The 24,137-nt window shown below is 39.9% G+C and overlaps 3 protein-coding genes and 1 long non-coding RNA gene across 4 annotated transcripts; 2 read left to right on the top strand and 2 right to left on the bottom strand.

Moving 5' to 3' along the window:
• Positions 1 to 292: 292 nt before the first annotated feature.
• LOC109961094 (uncharacterized) lies at positions 293 to 3,591 on the bottom strand. The gene is made up of 3 exons (XR_002275095.1): positions 3,545 to 3,591; positions 838 to 919; positions 293 to 351 (listed from the first exon to the last, which is right to left on the bottom strand). It is a non-coding gene; the product is annotated as an uncharacterized LOC109961094 (long non-coding RNA).
• Positions 3,592 to 5,137: 1,546 nt separating this feature from the next.
• On the bottom strand, positions 5,138 to 8,987 carry fbxo5 (F-box protein 5). Its single transcript, XM_020601576.1, has 6 exons — positions 8,830 to 8,987; positions 7,472 to 8,100; positions 7,089 to 7,259; positions 6,600 to 6,690; positions 6,088 to 6,312; positions 5,138 to 5,712 (listed from the first exon to the last, which is right to left on the bottom strand). Exons 2-6 carry the CDS (start codon positions 8,035 to 8,037, stop codon positions 5,464 to 5,466), a joined length of 1,302 nt encoding a protein of 433 aa, XP_020457232.1. The 5' UTR covers positions 8,038 to 8,100; positions 8,830 to 8,987; the 3' UTR covers positions 5,138 to 5,463.
• A 1,618-nt stretch (positions 8,988 to 10,605) lies between these two features.
• On the top strand, positions 10,606 to 15,556 carry mtrf1l (mitochondrial translational release factor 1-like). The gene is made up of 8 exons (XM_020601829.1): positions 10,606 to 11,611; positions 12,006 to 12,085; positions 12,257 to 12,361; positions 12,751 to 12,829; positions 13,789 to 13,952; positions 14,197 to 14,314; positions 14,825 to 14,961; positions 15,319 to 15,556. The coding sequence occupies exons 1-8, from the start codon at positions 11,137 to 11,139 to the stop codon at positions 15,529 to 15,531; spliced, it is 1,371 nt and encodes a 456-aa protein (XP_020457485.1). The 5' UTR covers positions 10,606 to 11,136; the 3' UTR covers positions 15,532 to 15,556.
• Positions 15,557 to 16,427: 871 nt separating this feature from the next.
• On the top strand, positions 16,428 to 24,106 carry desi2 (desumoylating isopeptidase 2). Its single transcript, XM_020601830.1, has 5 exons — positions 16,428 to 16,515; positions 19,744 to 19,816; positions 19,963 to 20,056; positions 21,408 to 21,549; positions 22,633 to 24,106. Exons 1-5 carry the CDS (start codon positions 16,468 to 16,470, stop codon positions 22,894 to 22,896), a joined length of 621 nt encoding a protein of 206 aa, XP_020457486.1. The 5' UTR covers positions 16,428 to 16,467; the 3' UTR covers positions 22,897 to 24,106.
• The last annotated feature ends 31 nt before the right edge of the window (positions 24,107 to 24,137 follow it).

Genomic DNA, 24,137 nt, shown 5'->3' with positions numbered 1-24,137 from the left:
CCAGTAGTTTCAGTAACTTTTCTATTGATTTTCAGTGACCAACATTCATTTACTCTAAATGCCAGTGGGCTCATTTTGCCTAATGACTTCTTCATGGAACTCTCGCCCTGGGTGGTAGACAATAACTTCAGCACCACGGACGCCTTGCCAGCCATCCTCTTTTTTTTTTTACCTTTTCACTTTTTGCTACATTTTCTTGTTTCAAATCAGTTCTTATGAGGTTCATCTCGTAAATGACTGCTTCAGTTCAAAGCTTACTGACGTTCAAGGCAAGTTAAACCCACCCAGGGAGTGGAGAGGAAGCTGGTTGCAGCCAGATGTAAACATTAAATGTTGCCACTGCAGAATAACCTGTAATAAGGAAGCATTCACAACCAGAAACACAAATGAAGAGGTTAGTTAACACTGTAGTTTGAATGTCCCTGCATCTCATACCATCTCTCTGTGTATTTCTTCAGGTTGATGTTACATGAAAGACATTATTTTTGTCATATTTTTCTATACAGTTTAAGTGCTGGGAGAAAAACAGTATAACATACATTTGGTTTTAGAGACACTGGCTGCACACAAGAGCAACCACAACTTACTATGTAGTCAGTGAAATGCTTTCTGTATCCATGTTGTTATACACATAACTGTGTATAACAACATGGATATGTACCTTTTACTGATATAGTCCAATTGTAGACTTCAATGTAATATTAGACCTTGGATTCCTATTCAGTCATCCTTCACAGTTTTAATGATAATGATAATAGTGGAACTAGGTCCCACTCTATACTGATAATGGACTGTAGGTCAATTGTGTCATATCTAAAGGTCAGAAAGTAGCCATACTTTCAGTCATGTCATCATGCTTCATGCCATTAGGAGACTCTTCAGTCATTCAGCTGTGAGATCTGCTCTGTAATGGCTTCCACTGCAGGAGAAAAGACACGGGTGATAAAAGAAGTGCAAGTGGACTGTTCATTTCTGCTCTGTTCAGTAAAGGGTTATTTTCTATCATCTCTGAATTTTCTAACCTTACTGAAACCAACATGCCTAAAGGGAAACTTTAGGTTATGATCTGTGATGTTTTTGTAAATGCGGTAAATAACGGAAAACAGTACTCCCATTCCTCCAAATGACCATATGTAATACCTCACTCTCTGTGTTGTGACTCACTTTGTTTACAAGTATCAAAGTAGCAGCGGATATTTGACTCATAAATGTCATAAGCAATGCTCTGCGGGGCCGGGTCCACATCAGACCATCTTATAATTAGAAGCCAAGGTATCACTTTGTGTGGATGACAGGCTTAAAGAGCTTTGCTGAATAAGCAATCATTCATATCAATCAGAGGATGTGAAGGACATTCCTGGTTTCTCTATAATTTGAATCTGATTGCATTTTTTGTTTGTTTTGTTTTTGCAGGAATCTGATTGGCAATTATTTGAAACTCACAGGCTCATATAATAAAGTGATATAATATATAATCCTGAAGTAAAAACAATTAAAAGCAAGTTGTTACAGATGTAAATAAAGTTAGCACATTACACCTGTATGTTATTACAGTACCTTTACAGTAGCCTATACTGGGAAGCAGCATTTGGTGAGTTGTCCTAAAGAAAAACATGTCATCATGCATGAGTTTTTTTTGTTTCGTTTAGTTTTTTGCATGTGTTTATGCTTTTAATAATGTGTGGTTATCTTCTTTTGCTTACATTTTCATGCACATCAGCGTGTGTGTGTGTGCATGCATGAGTGTGTTCTTGTACTTGCTATATGGTGAGGACCAAAAAAATTATTTTTTGCTGTAGAGTGAGGACATTTTCAGAAAGTGAAGACATTTTGCCCAACCCTCACTTTGTGAAACACCTTTTTGAGGGTTAAGACTTGGTTTTAGGATTCAGGTTAGAATTAGATTTAGATTAAACTTAGGGTAAGGGTGAGGCATAGGCATTTAGTTTTGATGGTTAAGGTTAGTCTAAGGGGCTAGGGAATGTATTAGGTCAATGAGTGTCCTCATAGATAGAAGTACAAGTGTGCGTATGTGTGCGTGTCCATCCTCTAGAATATTTGTGATTGCCGCCTGCTTTGTGGCTTTACTCTGATCACTGCTGATCTTAATGGACCAGACAGACTGAAAATAGAGGGAGAGAGGGAGAGAGGGCTGCAGCCGGTCCATGCCGAGCACTAAGTGTGTGTGCTCTTGCTTATATATACTTGTGGGGACAGAGCACAGGGAGCACATAGCTTTTTGGGAACCAGAAGTCATTTGTGGGGACTGGAGGCTGGGTCCCACAACTAATTTGTTGAATTTTATGAAAATGATGGGGTGTAAATTGAGATCAAGTGTTGGCTTTAGTTGAGGGAAGGGTATGGATTAAGGTTAGGCAAGCAGCAGTTAAGGTTTGGGTAAATCTCGTGGAAATGATTACAAATCTGTACAGACCCTCTAAGTGACAACTGTAAAGATGTGTGTCTGCTTAAGCTGAGCTTTTTCTTTTAGGCTGAAAGACACTCAAACACCTCTGCCCAGTGAATGAAATAAAACCAGCTATACTTTCCTTTACATTATTAGTGAAAGGATTTTTTTTGCCTTTTGTAAATTAACATTTCAAAAAATGTTGACTGCAAGACTGAAAGACACAGGAGGGACCAGCTACAATGTTGTGTCCAAGTCACCATGATTCACCAGTCCTGTCTACTGTCTATTTATTAACACACACACGGAGATGTGGTAATCATTTCTAATGTCTTTTACAATTAGCAGCAGGTCTAATTGTGTTGGGGATGTGCCTCCGTGCTGCAGGCGACCAATAAATCTTCCAGAAAAATGATCCTGAGTTGCTAAAGGAGCAAAAGGCCACAGCACAGATTAATCAGCAGCCACCACCAGGTCTGGCATTTTACAAAATTGGGCGTCTAATTCCATCATCATGATATTTTTTTTTACATGGTAAGTGTACAGCTGCTGTTCTTCTTACTCTGATTTATCTTACACTTAATTTCTGATTTCTCTAACAGGCAAACTGACACAAAGCATGTTTAGCAGTCAAATACGCATGATACACTGAACGTCTCAACAACTAACAATACATCCCACCACCCAAATAACAAATAAAGAGAAAATAAATAGATACATAATAACGAAGTAAACAAAAGAACAGTTTACATTATGCTGTAAAAATAAAATATCAAAGTTGTGGCATAATGTGCAACTGTGCTCACCATTTTGACTTTTTAATTACACAATAAAAAAAGTGTTTTAACACCGGACTTGTCTTTTGTTTCCAGTACGACGCCCTGAGTAAAATGTTTCTGTTTCTGTCCCTTGCTCCCCAGATTTTTTTTTTTGTTCCACAGTATCTACATTTAAATATCAGGAGGAAACTATTTATTTATGCTAATACCAAATTCACCTACCTCTGCAGCAAAAAGGACATTAGGCTAATGCTAACTCATATAATTTAAAGGCTAAACATTATATAAAACTGTATTTTATGTTTAGCTCTAAATAGCACCCACACCCAGAATGATTCATTGTGCTACAACTACATACCGCAACCTCTGTGCTTCCTGAGAAGTGGCCGGGTTTTCCACGTCACAGGACATCCCACTGAACAGAAATGTGTCATCACAACAGCAATGCACACACAAGAGAGAGAGGGAGAGAGACAAATAGGTCATCCTGCAAATGTCAGAGTTAACCAGCTAATGTCAGTGATGCCATTCGCAGCTTAATAACTGATCTGAGCAAACATGTTGTCAGAGAAAATTAGCTATTTTGGAAAATTAGGTATTTTCCAAAAGCTGGAGTTGTTTTGTTTTAAACAGGTTTTTTCCCAGAGCTGCAGTCACATTCTCAGAGATGTAAAATGCAGATTATATTACTCAAAAGCTCCTGAGGTGCTCGAGGTATTATAAATCATGCTTGACAACTTTTAGGTTTAAATACCTCATCAAGGACTGAAGGCATGCTAATTGTAACATAATTATCACATTTCTGTGTATGAAGTTTCTTTTTGTCTCTAAAAATCTGCCTGTAAAAGGTCACAAAGTGGCAAGATGCACATTTACACAAAGAATGAACACAAATGTTGCACCAAACAGAGTATTGTTTCTGCAGGGTACAGCAAATTGAAATATTTTAATACCACAGTCAATTTAATACTTACTTTATAAGTATGAAAACCAGCCTGGATAATCTGCACTAAACCTATTTATTACTTCACATTTACATAGAGACAGGCGACAAATAGCCTGAATAAATGGTCTCTTCCAGGCACAGTATTTGACCAGTTATTTAAAGTGAAACTGTCTTGTTTCTGTGATTTGACCTATTTTAATATATTGGCTGTTGCAGTCTGTAGTTGTAAATTATAGTACATTTCATAAATACTCTGACAGAAAAGGCTGTAAGATATGAAACAAGCAAGCCATAGCAGGACAGAATCTGTCTCTGGTGAGTAGTTAATCCAGAGATGAGGAAACAATGCCTCCCTCTGGTGGAGAAAACCAAGTCATGACCAGATATGAAATGCTAGATCAGAGGGTTTTCAACTGTGACCCAGGAACCACCATTCTGTCTAACATGTAGGCCACTGTTATAGGGGTGGGTAGACTGAACAGGCACTATTCAATCCTGAAAGTCACCTTGGCTTTTCTAAATTGTGTGTGTGTGTATATATATATATATGTATATAAATTTGATTGACAAACAATAATACATGGAAATGTAAAAAAAAAAAGCCTCATGGAGTGAAACTACATTACTGAACACATGGTCAATAATGCTTCTTCAACACTGTGCATCAAATTCAAAGTTGAATCTAGTCATTTAAGTGGTGATAACCAAATATTTAGGGCTGGTATTTACTAACTTTGTGTTACTATTAAGAACACTTTGCTGTAATATATCTGAGAAGTAGTCGTCCTTTGTCAAAATGGCTGCAAATTAATAGTCTGTTGATCAACCATGCAACTGCTGAAGCCTAGAAAATAAGTAAATATTTGTCACCCTTTAAGAAAGAAGGGATAAAAACCTTGTCTTAACCTTGCTCTGACGTGAAGCCTCGAGGATAAATGAAAATCCACAAAAACAGAATAAATTTTATAAAGTATCTATTTACATAAAACAAATACAGTTAACATGAACATTTTAGGACCTCCTGAAGATCGACATTTATTTAAAACGAACTATGTAAAAGTGATAACATATTTACATCCATTTCATCTTAAAAACAATAAATTGGATCCATATTTTCCTTTTTTCTGGCACCAAATGTTTGTCGCTGACAGACAACAGTTTCATCCAAACCACACTTTCTGGTTGTTTGTTCCAGTAGTGCCTTAAAGAAGTGCTTCACTCAGTTGCTACAGATGGGCAGAGCAAGGGTCACATACAGTTTCATTGCCCATGCAGAGAAAGTACCTAACCAGTTAAAAACAAACAATCTGTTAAAAAGCTTTGCAAAACTGTCACAGGCGCCTGACATTCCTCTTGCTGCGAGCACTCCCTGGTATGATCGGTGTTGCCTTAGATGATTGTGGCTGAACCGTTCGGCAGGGGGTTGAGCCGTGGAAAGCCTCCTGGCAGCGGGTGCAGAAGTCGAAAAGACAGTTTTGACGAGTGCACACGGCCCTCTGAGCCTCAGGCGAATGCTTGGCTGGAAAGCCGCAATGCCTGCAGGAACGCAGAGACTCATGCTGCTTCAAACCGCTGGCAGCCTGGAGAGAAGAACAAAAGCAGGTGCACGTTTGTTAAAGCTGGTGTCTTAACAAAAAAGGTACATTAATGCATTTTCACTTGTGTGAAATAGGGTTCCCATGATTGAATGCAAGAGCAATGAGACACCCAAGCTCCAGTTAAGAGGTTTTACTGGGTGACACCCCTTATTTGCCTTCACACTAGAGATGAGTCAATTACTAAGAAACTCTCCAGCAACTTTTAAGGCAGCTGTTAAAATCATTTTTCAAGCAAAGAATGAAACTGATGAGCATTTTCTGCTGTGATCTGATGTTTTTAGGACCAAAGAATTAATCATAAGATCAAGTCTATAAAAATAATTGTTAGTAGCAGTACTACTGTACACAAACATGCACCTGCATATACTCGTTGAAGCGTGTACACCGGACATTGGGCGTGCTGCCCTTCTGTGAGGGAGAAGTCCGTCTGTTGACCCCGCAGCGTGGAGTTAACGAGGAAGAAGATGATGAAGACTTAGTGCTTGAGGAGGCCAGGGTCTGCATGCAGGACAGCACCACCCTGGACACAGCCACATCTCTCGTCAGACCACAACCCCTACGCCTCTGAGAGCTCATTGACTCCTAAAAAGGAAAAGAATGAAACGGTAACAAATCAGAACATGAGACACATGAAATAAGTTTCAGACACAATTTTAGTATTTCAATTTTTTTTTTGCCTGCACCTACACTTCCTTGTGTTGAATTCTTCACATCTAATTACAAGTGACGATAACAAAACAAAAAAACAACCCAAGATGTAAAGTGTTTAGTGCTGGACAAGTACACCACAAGAAGCACCAAAATGACCAGTCTTATACAAATCATCCTACGATTCATACACTTGTGTAGATTTGTGTGCATGTCCTCACCCTGAGTGCCTCCTCGGCTCTTTCACACCTTCTCAGAGCTGCAGAATCCTCAGAGATTATCTTCCTCCATGTCCTGCTCACTTTCTTGCAGCTGTGAGGTGAGAAAAGGTAAACACATGATGAATGCAGACAAAATATAGTATAAATAAAGGGAAAGTAGAATTTCTGACAAGTATCTATATTAATTTTCCCTCTAAACTAGAATAGGCCAGGGTTCAAAAAAAGTACCCATGACTGCACCTGATAAAGAATCAACTTTGTGTAAAAATAGCATGTATTTCTGGTGTAAGCTGTTTCTGCTTTCCTGTGCATTTCCTAAAGATACAAAATTACTTTTATTGTTCAGTTGTTGTTAGTTCTGTTCTCAGCAGATCCATAACACACAACTTTCCACCTTTAACACCTTTGAATATTGAACCAAAATCTCATGTTGGCCTTTTATCATCAATATGAACCCTTTCTTCACTTAGTGAAACATTTGTAGTTTACCTAATGAGGTCCATGTCTCCCAGCAGGGCTAGGATATTGGTCAGGATGCATCTCATGTTCCTAAAAAGCAGAGACGCAAACATGTCGATGTACTCGCAGCCCATGTGGCCTCCGATCACACGATCCAAAAGATGATCTTCCGCTACCTTTCTGATGACGCTCAAGTCATACCTGAGACACAGAAAAGCAATAATTGGATTATTTACTGAATGCAAGTCCAAACATACCCAGTACAAATGAAACAAGGTATCCTATATGAGCTTGGTTGTAGTGGTGCTGCACTGCTCTGAAAGTTACTCAGTGAATGAGGCCTTATCTCAGGTCTGCATCTGAGAGTATGGTTTCTGGTAGAATTTGGTGACAAAATGATACTATAATCCTACCTCTTATTCTTCTGATAGCTCTTGGCAAGCTCTTCGCACACAGCCTTCTGAAAATTCAGTATAGGCAGGTTGGAGTTACTGTGGTGCTCAGAGGGGGTGGATGACAATGGGTATGCTGCTGTTCTCTTTGCACAACCCACAGGAGTGGAAGCTGCCACCAAAGACACTGGACAGCTAGAGTCTGATATTCTTTGACATTTGAAAGGAGAATTATTTGGAGACATTGTCTTTTCTTGATTTACTGCAACAGGCATCAGGGCTGCTGTGGGTTTTTCATAGATGTGGTCATCCTCTTCATCTGCATAGTGACCATTATTCTGACTGTTCTGCAGAGACAAGTAACCACTGTCCTCAAACCCTTCATCCAGAGGCCTGTCATGCTCCCTGTTGGTGCTGTTTTCCTTATTGTGGACTGCTCGTGTGCTGTTGTTGAGAGAGAACACCAGTCTGGTCACTCCTGCAGGAAGACACTCAGGTTTGATAGGGGTGGGCTCCTTAACCGGGGAAGCTTTACGATGAGGCACCTTGAACTCTGTAGTAGCCACAACAGCATAGCTCGTCTCCATATTGTTGGCTCTGGTGGCTTCGTAGCGAGTGAAACATACGTTACACACTGTGCAGTATGATTTCTGGATCAAGGAGACAAAGCAAGACTTAGTTATATTTTTCTTAGATACTGAATACGACTAAAGCCTGGCACACAGCATGTCTTCTGTCATGCATGTTAACTTAGCTAACGAAACAACAAAGTTAGCTAATAAGTTACCTTGCATGAGGAAAGCCATAATGAATATACTTTGTCAGAATATCTTGAGATAACTTCTGACTGCTGTTTTAAAAGTATTCCGCCAAGTATTTGGCAAAACAAAATCCATTTTGGCGCGATGCAGATTTGGCGCAAAGGTAGCAGTGACGTGATGATACTTCGGTTTGCAGACATATGTGCTTAAAATAATGCATTGGTGTTTTCGAAACCAAATACCTCTTATGATAAGTCCTAAGGCTTATTTACTAGTGAATGTACGATGCCATAAACCTCTGCCACTAGCCAACATTTACACTTGTAAAGGGGGATGTTTGCTGTTTAATAAGAAGTGAACTTAGTTGGCTGACTTTTATGCTACCACACAACTCAACATATCAAAACTAAATACACGTTGAAATTAACTTAATTTGAGCGCATACTTAGCTGAACTATTCAGCAGAAATTAGCTTCTGCTTGTGTTGTTTTAACTCACCAAGAATATCGGCTAACAGCCTTACTAGCTAAACTTGTTTAAAAGAATAGCATAACCCTAACTCTTCCAAAGTAATTCCGGCGTTTCGTTGCCTGTAAAATATTAAATGAAGTCTCTTACGTTTGTTGTTCAAAGCAGTCTTGTCTCCGGCCTTTAAACCTCTGAAGTATTGTACAGTAGATATCCGCTCTACAACTGAAAATCCGCGTTATTGCTTCTTATTTGAAATCCGTGCCTAAATGGCGCAAACCAATCACGATGCAGGTGTTTTTTTTCCCTTTAAAGCATCAACCAATGGAAGTTGACATTTTAACATATCGGAGTAATTGCGTCACTACGTAGAGGACGTCGACCGGGGCTGTTTTTTCTTTTACCCTCCATAGTCGGTGGTTGTAGCTGATGTAAAGTCAGTGATGTAAACTAGGTTATATCTACAGCACTGAAGTGCCTGAACCTAGCAAATTTCACCCGAATGTAATATTAGCATACATTCTTATACAAGCCGTCAGAGTGCAGAAGTATTGCATGGTAAACATTAAAAAATCAAAATAATATTTATTTAGGTCAATATTGCTAAGGGAGTTCAGGGCAAATCTCCATTGCTTTTTTACATGTGAAATGCACTTAAGATAGCAAGTGGGTATTCATGATACAGTTTCAGATAGTCTATACTATTCACTTTCCATTAATGCACAGATGTGTCATGCAAGAAACACCACATTTTACATTTGACTGCTGTTTCAAGTTGCATCACGCTATTAGGCAGAAAGTAATCGTTTAATAATCTTGCCTTAATGGGTTCCAGTAACTGTACATAAGTGTATGGCAAACATAGAAGACTGGAAAAGCATTAGAGTCAGGGATCCTGCTATTTTAAAAAGAAGATCTACAAACTGGTCATTCACAGGACAGTTTAGGTCTCACACCACTGCCAGGAATGTGTGAAGTGGCTTTTTCGTTGAAACCGGTTCAGGGGGAAGCTGGGGGTTGTGGTACTCTAGTCTAGCTACAGTAGCCTACCTAATTTGTTTCATTACAAACTTTTCACTTAAATTACATGTGATGATAAAGTGGCACAAATCCTAATCTGAGTCATAATTTTATCAGAAAGCTCTTGGTATTTTAATGTTTAGCACACAACACAAAAAAGGTACAGGCAGAGACAGAGAATGTGTGAAGTGGTGTATGTAAGCCCTATGCTAATTGAATACTATTTACAAGTCCATACAGCCATTTTTATTATAACTAGAGAACAAGCAGGAAAAGCAGGCAACTGCCCCTGCAAGCCCTAGGTCTGTTATTATCCAACTATTCTGTGATTCCTGGCTCTTAACTGAGAGGACTTCTTGCTTTTCTTTGTCATTTATCATTAAATCACTAAATATTGTTGAATATTTAGACGTTTTTGATCAAACAAAACAAGACATTTGAAAATGTTATTTGCATCTCCGTACATTTTATCAACTAAACAATTAATTGAAAAAAAAACACATTAATCAACAATGAAACGGTTTTGCTGCAGCCCGAAAATAGCTATAGACATCAACTAAACAATTGATTGAAAAAAAAAACATATTAATCAATAATGAAACGGTTTGCTGCAGCCCGAAAATAGCTATAGATACTGTGGCAAAGGTGTGGTCTGCAATTTGTATTTGCAGTTTGCACGGGATACTCGGTGGTGAGAGTTTTTTTAGGGTTTTATACACACTGCACAGTTACACTTACGCATGATATTAAAGGCATATAAAGTGATTGTAATACAAAATGATGATCTGTAAACCGATCAAGTTAAATCTCCATAATATCATTTATGGTTTTATCTTCTTCGTGTGAACTGTTGCTGCAAAGTGGAGTAATCATGGCTGGGAATAATCTTTATCCTGCTGTAATTTTGACTGCAGAAGAAGACGTCTTATCCACTGCGCAGGCGTGCCACATTCAATATGTCTGCACTGTTCGACAAGGTGGATATAGAGCAATATTTTATAACAACTGTTAGCAATCAATTGTTAGGTAGTCTTTAGATATGTTGTAGCGGAACCGCGTTTTGTTATATACACACTGATGTTACTGATAATAGGCAAAACCTAACTGAGGGACTGATCGTTTGTTATTTGACTTCACGATCACATCTAATATTAGCTGGTATTCGGCATCCGCAGAAATAAGGTACATCACGCCTTGTGATTGTGTAAACCTGTTAGCAAAATTTGAAATTTAATTAATCTAAAGTACTATTGACGTATTACATGCCCGCCGAATTTAAGAATACCCTACTTGGACACAGGAAACCTTTAATATTGCTACTGTAATGAGCATATTTATTTGTTATAATTATAATTATATAAAATTAAAACATTCTTGAATGAAGTTTGGCAGAATGTTCCTTCCGGACTAGAGAAGACCATGTGTTAAAGCTAGTTAATGTTGAAAATTGTGTGCTCTGCCACAGAGTCTCTGCCAATTAAATCTATGCAAACAATGGCTTATAGACGAGCTACAAACATTCTTTCAAGAGGAAAGGAGTGTGTCTGCAGTCTGTGGATATCTCGTTTCCAAAAATCACCAAATGTCACAATCCAAAGCATTCGATTTCATACTTACAGTGATAGAAATACAAGAACTCTTCATACTAGTACACCATTTATGGTGGCCAAGTTACAGTCAGTGGATGAGCTGTTTGCCAGGAGGTCTCTGCAGGAATACCTGAAGAAGATGGAGACAGAGTACAGTGAATGTTTGAGAGAAGACAACAGCAGTGCGACAGAGGAGCAGTGCAGTGAGGACAAGCTGAGGACCAAGAGGACCAAAGTGTCTCTGCTGGCTCCTCTCATACACACCATCAGAGAGCTGGAAAAAAAACAAAAGGAGATTGCTGAGACTGAGATGCTCCTGAAAGGTAAGACTGCTCTGCTGCTGCCCTAAGGACAAGAAATCATTTAATGAATTTATTTGATGGAATATCTGTAATTCTTAAACCACGGTTGGGTTGATTTTGTAACAATAGACAGTTTTTATCAAGCCAACAGGTTTTGTATAAAAGTTTGATTGGAAGCACAAATTTAAAAAATATCTACACATTAACTTGAGCTTGTGTTTCAACCACCAAGGTCTGCCACCACTGACCACCAAGAGGACGAATTACAATTTTTGTTTGGAAAAAAATTACTGAAACAATTATTTGATTATGAAAAGATTTTACAATTTTTTCTGTCAGTCAACTCATCAGTTAATCTAATTGTTTCACCTATAACACATACTAGTTCCCTGTATGTTTTTGTCTTTCCTCAAAGATGAAGACCCAGCCTTGCGTGAACTGGCGGAGCTGGAGAGAGAAGGTTGTTTGCAAGATATTCAACATCTCAGACAAAAGGTAGAACTTCATCTTGTGTTACTGTGACAAGCTGCAGTAGTGAAAATTAACAACGGGACTGAACGTTTTGTGATTGCAAATTTTCACCAGACCTAATGTTGAACTATAATCAAAGATGTTTCCATTTGCTGTTTTTTTGTTCCTGTCAAATCAACCTGTTTTAACAATCAGATCCTGGATCTGTTGATCCCTGAGGAGGAAGCAGATCTGAGCAACCTCGTCCTGGAGGTCACAGCCGGCATTGGCGGTCAGGAGGCAATGCTCTTCACTGCTGAGGTCTCACCGTACTTACTTATATTTATTATTTTAAACCAGCCTTGTTGAAATAATGGAATTGTTTAAATCACACTTGAACAAGAAAATAGCATATTTATTTAGAGAGGGAACAATAAATACATTTTCTAAAAAGTCAGACAAATTTTGGGACCCACTGCAACAAACCAGAAAGGAATATGTTTATGTCTTGGGAATGGGGCATTCCCAAGACATAAACTTATGTACTTATAGAAACACCATATGATTTTACTTCAGGACAACAATAGGAATCTGAAAACGAATAAAGAGGCACTGAAAAAGTGGCAAGGAGGGAAGGCTCTTAATGAAGGAAAAAAAGTTAAATTTTCTGTATCGACCTAAAGATTAATGGCATCTCCTCTTTTCTGAAGGTGTTTGACATGTACCAGGGCTTCGCTCAGCACCATGGCTGGTCCTTCGACATCCTGGAGCACATGACCAGCGAGCTAGGTCAGTGGACATAGTTATGATTATAGCCCGATTAAAGAGTCAGTTCTCCCAAAGCAAACAAAACAAACATTTCGTCTTTTCCTTCCATTGTGTTGAGGTGGAGAGATTTTTTGGTTCAGGGTCACCTGGTCATGAGTACACATTAGTCCGGTATTTCTGTTTTTTTTCACATGCCAGAAACATCACAAGGTAAATCAGATGTCAAGAGGTTTCTATATCAGAAGGATGGTGAGTGGTTGTGGACAAACATATATTTTTGTGGAGCATAATTGAAGCTATTTCAAATAGTGACTCAAATAGGCACATGTCTAATGGTTCATTTGATTTAGTTAGACTATAAAACAAAAGAAGACAATGAAAAATGCCCATGACAATTTCTATCAAATATCTTGTCTTATCTAGTCAACAGCTCAGATAATCAGTGTAGAGGAATGTTCAGACAAGGACAAGCAGTAGATCCTCACTTTTTAGAAGCTGGGAACATCTAATGTTAGTTACCGGTTCATTTTCTGCCAGTCGACAAATCAAAGAAGGAATGGGATGGGAGGATCATTGATAGATAGATATGTTAATAAAAAGCACATACCCTTATTGCAATCACAAACCATTATTGCAATTGCTGACCACAGACACAGGGGGGAGTCCTTGCAATGCCACAGACTTGGCAGAGGGGTCGCTGAGGCATAGTTTCAAGCTGAAGTATTCTTAGAAGAAAGATTAAATGCTTTCATCAAAATAATGTTTTAAAACACAAAACTGAACTAAAGAAATGATTAAACTTAAGAACAGTCCTCTTTTTGACATGAACATTTGAAATAACTACGGTTCATTAGCACCAATTTGCTGTGAGACTGTGAAGAGAATCTGCTCGTTGAAGCTAAAATTGCCTTTATTACGTTACAGTGTAATTGATAATAAAAACAGTCTAGTATTGGTACTGATTGCTCACATACAACCAGGTGGACTACGTCATGCCTCGGCCAGCATCAGCGGCCCAGAAAGCTACAAAAGGATGAAGTTCGAGTCTGGAGTCCATCGAGTGCAGAGGGTCCCCAAGACTGAAAAACAGGGCCGAATACACACTAGCACCATCACTGTGGTTGTACTGCCCCAACCCACTGAGGTATAATTTCACAAAAGGATGACACAAAAACAGACCGCATGTTCATATGTGTTGGTTTTGTTCCAACCATGACGTAGTAAAGTTTTATCACATTTGTTCTAATTTTAATGCCTCTTTTATCTGTATCTCATTGGTAACACAAGTTCATGATGCAGGTAGGATGTTAAGAGTAGTTTTGTTCTTCTGCTCAACTGCTGTTAATTTGGATGTAAATAACTCACAACTGTTGGTGTGTTTTTGTCAGATTTCTTTCATGATAAACCCAAAGGACCTGAGAATAGAAACTACGAGGGCCAGTGGAGCTGGAGGCCAACATGTCAACACAACAGACAGTGCAGTCCGAATAGTCCATCTGCCTACAGGTGAAAACGCGTTTAGCTTATTAAACACTGGAACATAAACAGATGGGTTGCAGGGCCACCCACAAATGGAAAAAATGTTTTGTTGGAATTATTTTTACATTACACTAGTGTTGCAGTGGTATGAGATTTTCACTGTATGATAATGCTCAGAAAATATCACAGTTTCATGGTATTAATTACAGTATTACACAATTACTATTGTATTAGAAGAAGCTCATTTGCTTGCTTGATGTCACCCATATCTGAGTCATTTCACTCTTAGATGTAAAACATGTCAGAGGTATTGTTATGTTATGAGCTGTAAGAAAAATGTACTTTTTTTTCCCAAAAAAGCTCTACACAACAACAGAAATCTCTCACTACCAAAAGAAAACTGTATTCATGTATGACCTTTCTCACTCAGATTAATTCTGTTTATTTGGATGGCTACAAAGGATTAATACTTCAGTGTGTGTGTGTGTGTGTGTGTGTGTGTGTGTGTGTGTGTGTGTTTGTGTTTGTGTTTGCTAGGCGTGGTTGCAGAGTGCCAGCAGGAAAGATCCCAGTTGATGAACAGGGAGAAAGCTATGAGGACTCTCAGAGCAAAACTGTACAGCATGAAGCAGGAGGAGGAGACCAGCAAACGCTACAACCAACGTAAAATACAGGTGGGGCACAGTGAGATATATGCATGCTGTGCATGCATACATGCAAACTACAGGTGGGGACATTCAAATATAATATAAATATCAGGTGTGACAAGTGTTTATTTTCCAAAATATTGATAATTAATTTTTGAAAGATTTTTGATGTTGAATTTTATTAGTTACTGTCAAAGTAAATGTAATTAAACTGACAATTCAATGTTTACATTATAAAATGCTTCACTTATTTTAATGTCTTCTAAAAAGAAGTGAAAATAAGAAATGATACAAAATAAACATACACATTTAAATAATACATTAATTTGTGATCAGTACTTATCCATTTTTCTTCTGCCCTTCTTCTTTCTCCTCTTCCTCCAGATTGGCACTAAAGCCAGATCAGAGAAGATTCGAACCTACAACTTCGCCCAGGACCGTATAACAGACCACCGGATTGGCATGACGGTGCATGACGTCAGGCACTTTCTGCTGGGAGAGGATCTGCTGGATCAGGTGAACTCCGCTCTGCAGGAGTTCTCACATCAGGAGATGCTCATGGAGCTGCTGGGAGAGAACAGCCAGGAGGATTCCTAAGTTTGGCTCTGAGAAACTTCTTGCTCCATATAGTATTTCCCAGAACATTAACACTGGAGTAGACAGCAGGTCACCTCTGCTCTGCTATACTCACTGTACTGACTGTTTTTGTCTCCTTTTCCATCTCCCATTGCCGGTGATGATATCAAGAGTCCTCTTTGGCCTGTGTGTCCCAAATCCTTTGTCTTCTTCGCTTTAACGTGCTGTTGTATTTCTGGATCATTGTGAAGATATTATTCTATACACAGTTATTTTCTACTGCTCCTGATTGTCTTTAGTTAATTGCTGCTGTGTTGTTTTGCTACCTTTTAATTCAAGAACTACATCACCCATGATGCTCAGAGCTCCAAGGTTGATTAATCGAGCGTGGACTCATTACACTCGCCCACTCTCACTATCCGATTTTCTTCCAGCAACCGCATCCTGTGTGCCAGCTCCAGCGCAACTGTTAGCTTGCTAAAACAGGGAGTAGCAAGTCCTTTTTACTGAGGATATTTTGTTTTAATCGCCAAACATTATAACATTCTGCTGAATAGTTTTTTTTGGGAAAAATGAATTTGCTATTTTCCCGCACTAACGCACCCCCAAGAAGACGAAACCCCCTCTGCAAAGTCGTCTTTCTTAGATCGACCTCAGTAGCTGAACGGTTTTAGCTAATGGTTTGACAAGCGATAGGCTCAGCTGTCCGCCGCTCCGTGATCGGGGTTTTGGACAAAGCCAGTCAGATGATGGACGATAAAAATACCGGACCTCAGACGTTTTTACAATGAGTTGTGAAATTATATTATCAAGGTGATAATCTGTCCTGAAATTGCCAGGAGTAAGGTATAATTTTGGAGGGTGAGAGTTTTTATCTCGCACCGAGGGAAGGTATAAGGAGCTGTGCGGAGGTGGGAGACCCGCTGAGAAGAAGATACGTAGGGGGCAGAAATCCAGATGCCAGTGATGGCAAACGAGCCGATCATCCTAAACGTCTATGATATGGTAAGTAGAAAAGTAAAATGAATGTTTAAGAACTTATTTGCTACTTTTTCTCAAGGACACTGGTTCAATCGTGTTTTGACTTGGCCGTATGCAAGGACGCAACACCATACTGCATTATAAAAGGTGGTTTTAATGTTGCGTTGCTTTTGAGCAGCGGTTGAAAGATGATTGTTAAATACTGAAGCTCTTTTAGGAACAATCACATTTCTCTCTTCAATTCGGCATACATCCAGAACATCAGACTCCGCTAACTTGTTACAATTTCTCCTTTACAAACTGGCTCTTCTGGTTATCCGCAGCTATTTTCCAGTAAAATATACAGTGGAACACGGCAGCAAGAGACAGAATCAACTGCTTCGCATTTTCTTGACAAAGAAAGGGTTTTCATTGTTCAGATAAATTTATAAACGAGACTTTTTGTTGAGTTGCTCAAAAAAAACAAACACCCAAGTTAACACGTGATGTTGTTTTGTGCTTTAAATAGTGGGTTTCCAAATCAGGAGTGGAGTTACAGTGGTCTTCATTGGACTTTCTAACATCCTGTTGTCAAAACTGTGACCCAGGTGGTGGTGGTGACCTAAGGAGTCACCCAGCTGGTACTTCTACAGGAGAGGAAATATGCCTTAGTGTTACGGAATGAGATGGAGGTTGGAACTGAGTCACTATATGTTGTCACCTCACATGGATGAGTCAGTTGGGGGGGCTGGAAACTGACTGATCTCTTAATGAATCATTGATTGCTATGGATTCACTGTAGCAGACGGATTGCGCTGATAAATCACCCAGGGGCAGTGTTTTTGGAATAATGTGCATTATCAGTTTGCTAGAACACCACTCAAGGTGATGTCTGGGTTTTATCTGACCAGCTACAATCAGAAGATAGGGTTTATTATGACATAAGATAAAGAAGAGAAGCTAGAAATGAGACCCAGGAGTGTTTGTATAATTTCTAGGAAAAGTGACTTAAACAATTATCAAATTTTTTTTTGTTCTGTTGAATGACTAATATGTTAATCAAATAGCTCTGCTCCAGTAAATGGTAGTATTAGCGCAATGGACTATGGTACATGCAATGAGTTACTATATATGGAGACTTGAGGCGCTCCAGTGCACCAACACAGTGGTACTAAACTACTTAGTAAACTGAACAGAGAGGCTGTGCACTGCTGTTTGATGGTTTGACCACAGCATTATTTGTTGGCTTACTGATCAGCTGAATGGCTGGTGAGATGACTGTTAAGAGGAAGTCAGGAAATAGAGCTCAGATAATGGCAGAGGTCAAGATAGTGTCGACATGCTGAAGGAACCCCCGCTGCCATCTCAGATCAGATGTTCACACCATGTAATGAACAGTAACAGCGAGTGCTAAGTGGCATGCAGTCTGCTTGTGGGCATGCCAGCGTGTGACTCCGCCTGCCCTGTGGCCTTTGAGTAAGACACTGAGCATTTACTCAGAAAGACTGATGAAAAGACCCCTTTCCATTTCATCCCCCCCCCCCTTCTGTGATTCCCATTGAGCCAGGTCCTCTCCGCTGTCCTGCTCCCGTCTCTGCTAAGTGGATTTCCCGGCCAGCCTTGAGTGCTTTACTACACTGCTCTAATGACACAGCATTATCCGTACGCCACCTGTCTGCTGCCATCCCAATCTCTGTGAATGCAAGTGTGAGAGAATGTGTAGGGATATTAGGTTAAACAGCGTCAGGTGGCCAACACTCCACAGATCAGATTGTGTTGTGCTGCGTCAGCCGCAGAGTTTCATGATTCTTCTTCTATTGTAGTGTATACCAGCATTACTGTATAAAAAATAAAGGCTGTATACTGTGGTCAAACACTTTGTCCAAGTCACTCACCCCTATAAAAAGGTCATGTTATGGGTGGAGTCCGAATGAATTTTCTGACATTTTATGGACAAAACTATTGATTGCTCTATCAAGGAAGTAATCAGCAGATTAACCAGTAATGAAATGATAATTTCCTTCCCTGAATTTGTGTTTTTCATGTTTGTGGGGTTTCAAAGCAGCAATGCACATGCTACAACCAAAGACATTTCATATCTCACTGCTAGGTCTGTTTGATACCATCAGACATGATAATCCTTTTCATTTTAAAACACTTTAAAACATTGTCAGAACTACATAATGTCTCTTGCAGTAGCTCTTTGTGGAACGTATCAACCTTATGTGTGTCAGGAAACGGACAGCCTACTCTGCAGTGTGAGACATTGCACAAGAAAACCATCTTGAGTCAGCAGTCTTGTGTTGTCTCTGCATTTATTTGTAATAATTAAATCAAATGAGGGATAAACCCATATCTGAATTAGTCATTGCCCTGTAAAATGTACGTCTTGAACACCGTGTTCTGAAGACCGCCAGCTCTGAGCCACAGATTGTGTGCAGCATGTATGTACCGCATTTGCATAGCAATGGGCCTGAAGTATGAGAATAGTTTTAAAATAGCATACTGTGGTTATCAGGCTGCTAAATGTGTTTTGCATTGTAAATCGTGTCTGAATGTCAAAGCAGACAGATCATAATACCCACTCCACCTGATGTTGCTTCTGTGTTACAGAAAAAACTAAACATGGAATTTGTGATCAGTTTGGTGTCAGATGGCCTCTGTCAGGGTCATATCTGGGTCTGTGCTGGGCAGTGGCAGAGTGGAAATGTAGAAGAGGGAGAATAAAAGTTGTGACAATTTGACTGGCATGTCACTACCAATTTTTTAATACTTTACTAGTGTTCAGAGGACTACTCAGTTAATTGATCAACAGTTGCCAATAATTGTAATTTTACTAAAAGACGAATCTTTTAAGTCATTTTGCAAGGAAATATATTAAATGTTTGTTTGCAGGGCTTCATCTATCTTCAACTCATAAGTCAATCAAATCTCAACACACATTTTTAGATTCAGTGTGACTTTCTAGGATGCAGTTATCTCTGATTCCCATGAAAAATGTGAGCTAATATACTGTAGATTCAGTGTTATTATTCAGTGTCTGGACACTTCAAGCTTCATATGAGCTCCATTCTCACTGATAAAAGATCTTTTTCAAACAGACAAACTCTGCCTAGCAACAGCCTCCCCTGTCACCTTGAATCCACAGGATGTTGGATAAACACACTGCTGAAAAGATGGGCAGTAATGACACATCTTATATACTGTATATTGAAGATAATCTTACCTTCTTCATTTTCTCTTGTGCTATGTCTGTTCTGTTTCTGACTTCAGTACTGGATCAATGAGTTCACCAGCTCTCTGGGAATCGGAGTGTTTCACTCAGGGATTGAGATCTATGGAAGAGGTAAGATTACCCACAAATATGACGCCACACATATCAGGTCAGTTGCTTTAGAAACGATGCTGCTTTACACTCAAATGAGACACTTTTGGTATGAGAACATTATGTGTTCAAACGTGTGTTTTCATGTTTTGTGTGTGTGTGTTTAGAGTTTGCTTATGGCGGACACCCGTACCCATTCTCAGGGATCTTTGAGATTACACCAGGTGATGCAACTGAACTTGGAGAGACTTTTAAGTTCAAGTAAGTCACACACTTACTTGAACTTGAACTCTGTTTTGGGTTTATGTGCACAGAGTCATAGACACACATGAGTTCTCTGTTTCAGCATTCAGCAGCTGGCTGGCTCAGTTATACAGCCTGTTAGCCACTGCTCAGAAAGCTTCCAATAAGCCAGTGAGTCTGTGTTAGTTGTTGGCAGGTAACTAGCTGGAAGTTTTGACAGTGGCCATTATCATTGTCAGTTAACTGGTCACTTAGTCTGTGTAATTCAACCACTAACTGGATCTGCCAAAAGACAGACAGGCAGCAGGATACTAGGATTAATGAGATAATTTTGGTTAACTGCAGAAATTACATCTCTCACGTGAGTGTGGTGTCGGCCCACTTTTGATTTTTACTGCAGTTGAAATCGTCTGTTGCAGCTGTGAGACAGTAGAGCACCCAGTCCATTCAATACGTGTTTGGATTCCCAGAACCAGCCCAGGGCCTGTTAATCTGTGTGTCTACTCAGAGCTACTGTGCTGCTGTGCAATACCTCTGCTCTAGTTGATCTGCCCTGTGGCTATAGACACACACTGCCTGATGCACAGACACACTTACACAAGCGCACTTAGTCTCCATGCATTATTCCACTGGACCACAATTATAGATCAGCTGGGACAAAAGCAGACATACCATCCATACAGTGTCTCTGCACCAAATTAACCCAGTGCTCTTTTATGCTGAAATTCATCCTAATGGTTTTATACCAGTGAAAAACACAGAATAAAAATATTCTTTCCTTTAAAATTCCAAAAGACCAACCAGGCAAATCCTAAAACGTGTGAATAGAGCTGGTAAATCCATTTTAAAGGATCATTCCATCTTAATTTGAGCTTTTAAATCCATGCTATGCCATCTGTGTCAGTGTGGGGGTCCAGATTGAAATATTTTAACAACTATTGAATGGATTGCCATGAAGTTTGGTACAGACATTAATGGTCCTCGAAGGATGAACCCTAATGGCATGATGATACCCAGACTTTTCACTGAACACCGTCAGCAGGTTAACATTTTTGTTTGTCAAACACTTTGTTATATACCTGCTCAGCATCAGCATATTAGTATTGCTATCACACTCACACAAACTATTTCCACATATTGTTTTATGTTGATGCTAACATGTAGGGCCACTGAAGAACGCTGCCTACAGGTCCAATCCTCTTAAATCACTCATACTAAAGAACAAACCTGTTCTTATTTATTTGTTCTTGCATAAGGCTTGTTCATTGGGCAAAAGAGGTTGAAACAAAATGCCTGGAAGTCACTGTTGATGTTTCATCAGCATGTAGTTACACCTGACTTCACATCCTGTTCCCACTTGCCTCTGTAGAGAAGCCATAGTCCTGGGCAGCACAGACTTCACAGAGGAGGATGTGGAGCGCATTGTGGAGGAGATGGGGAAGGAGTACAAAGGCAATGCCTACCACCTCATGCACAAGAACTGTAATCACTTCTCTTCAGCACTGTCAGAGGTAGGTGAACGGTACACACACACACACACACACATAGATGCTCTGCCTGCAGACTGAGCTTAGGCAACAAGCTCAGTTAAATAAAGTGTGCCCCTCACCACACCTTGATTTTGTCTTTGCTGTTGAGAGCTTGAACCAACTGTGTGCGTGTGCATGTGTGTGTGTGTGTGTGTGTGTGTGCACCTGGTGTTACTCACACCGTGCGGACTGAAACCTGTTTGCACATTCACACTGACCTAGTTCATTGAGTTTTAAGCGGATGACTTGGTTTAAGGTGAGGGTAAGGTTAGGTGTTAGGCAAGTAGAGGTGATGGTTAAGGTTAGGGTAAGTCTCCAGGATGTTAATGTAAGTCAGTGTAAAGTCCCCCATGAGGAATGAATAGAAACGAGTGTGTGTGCACGCTTTCACACAGCTTATCCTGGTGTGACTAATGATGGGAGGCTTATAGTTAGCATCTAGCACTGAGACGGGGATTAGAACACACTGATACAAGCCCAGACATTCAGCGCCAACTGGCACACACACACACACACACACACAGATGAATATACCTCATATAAAAATATTCTCAAGAGAAATACAGTTTAAAATGCAGATATTCACACATGCATGGATACAAACGTGTCACATCAATAAAATACACACAAATTCAAACATGGACGTCATTCTCGCCCTCAGGATTTGATCCTTGTGTTCACTGTGACCTCGTACAGTACGGCAGGTTGACTTCAGAGAGCGAGAGGAGAAAATGAGTGAACATACAGATGGATTTTGCTTCTTTGAAGATGTCTCCTCATGCATCTTAAAAAATCAGCCTGTCGGAGGCTTTGCTAAATGTTTTAATAAAACCACTATTAGATCCTTTGACTAGGAAACACTTGAGTTTCTTGGAAAGCCTGTGTCCTCCTCCAAGCAGACCTACTCCTGTACCAGCAGTTTAATAACACAGGATGCAAATGTCCCATGTTTCAGCAAAATTTGATGCAATTATGTCCAGATCTTTTTATTGACTAATCATTGCAGCTGTAAAGGAAAATAAAAACTTTTGCTCGCTCCTGTGCCTCCCTTTCTCCCGTCCTCAGATCCTGTGTGGGCGGGAGATCCCTCGCTGGGTCAATCGCCTAGCCTACTTCAGCTCCTGCGTGCCATTCCTCCAGAGCTGCCTGCCCAAAGAGTGGCTGACCCCGGCTGCCTTACAGTCCAGCGTCAGCCAGGAGCTCCACGGAGGAGGAGAGCTGCAGGAGGCAGAGGATGCAGCTGCCACAGCTTGCCTGGCCTCCATGTCCCCATGCTCACCCTCATCCTCCTCCTTGCCTCATCATTCCCGCCACCAGCCACGGCGATAGAGACAGAGTTCTGCTGAGACACCTGGGGCCGGACTTGTGGTTATGGAGACTGTCAGGTGACAACTCCTGCAGCGGCTGATGGGTCCAGGTACAGCTGAATGTTCTGTCAGACTGTCCTGGAGCAAGGCACTGCACTGCTGCCTGCTCTGGGTAAGAACGTCAGGCAAATTCTTACAATGATCCAGAGCAGTGGAAGGGTTGTTTTCTCACAAGGCAAAGGAACCCCTGCTGCTGACAAAGAAAGGGTCTTCTCTCAGTGAACATGGCTGATGGATTACAGCATCCTGTCCTAAATCCAAAACTGTTTCCCCTCAAGTCTTTTGTATTATTTTATCAGCCAAGTGTCATTGCAGAATTGAAGTGAAACCGGTTGTTTGTCCACCAATGTGTTTCATAATTTAAGAAAATTTACCAGCCAGATCCAGATTTTTCCAGCTATTTGTCTTGGTGTAGTGGAAACCAGAGAGAGCTTATGGTGAAAAAGATGCGCTGGCGGGGGTCAGTGTAATCATAAGCCCATGGCAAAGGAGTGACTTTAACTGATTTGGCAAATTTGATGTAAGATTGTTCTTTATTCTGTAGCCAGGTTTTTTGCACTACAAACCATAGAAATCAGGGTAATTGTTGACAAGACTGACTGATGTTTCTGCTTTCTTAAAATTTCTCTTACCATTAAACTTGAGCCCTAAAGGTTTGACATTGTTGCTGTAATTCTTAGTAGTTTGTAGCTGAATAATCCCAACATTTATCAACCAGGTGGAGCTGATTTGGGATGATTGAGAAGACACCAGAGACAGTTAGGTAAAAAATGCAAGCCTTTATTTAATATCTTCTTCATGAAACAATAATTCTCACAAACATCATCAAGACACGCATGAGAAGCAATAATCTTTTTGGGGGATAACGGTGAATGTTTTTGTCGCTTCTGGAAGACATTCATGGTGCTGCACTCAGTCCCTGTGGGACCTCCACACAGCTGGATGGTCACAGCTGAATATATCTGGTTACAGAAATTGTCTGGTTTATTCTCACAACTCAAGTTCAAACTATTACTCAAAAATGTAACTCCTGCACATTGACGCCATGCTATAAAATTTGTTCAAAAAGACACTGATTCCAGCCGTGGTTCTTCAACTCAAAATACTTAGATATATATATATATATAAAACGTATTTAAAAATATTCTGCCCAGGGTGATAAACATTTAAAAGCCAACCAGAAAATGTTTACAACGTTGAATC

This window comes from Monopterus albus, unplaced genomic scaffold (assembly GCF_001952655.1).
Source record: "Monopterus albus unplaced genomic scaffold, M_albus_1.0 scaffold52.1, whole genome shotgun sequence".
NCBI classification, from domain to species: domain Eukaryota; kingdom Metazoa; phylum Chordata; class Actinopteri; order Synbranchiformes; family Synbranchidae; genus Monopterus; species Monopterus albus.
The sequence above is the reverse complement of the archived record's forward strand: the minus strand, read 5'-3'. Positions and strand labels throughout refer to the sequence as shown.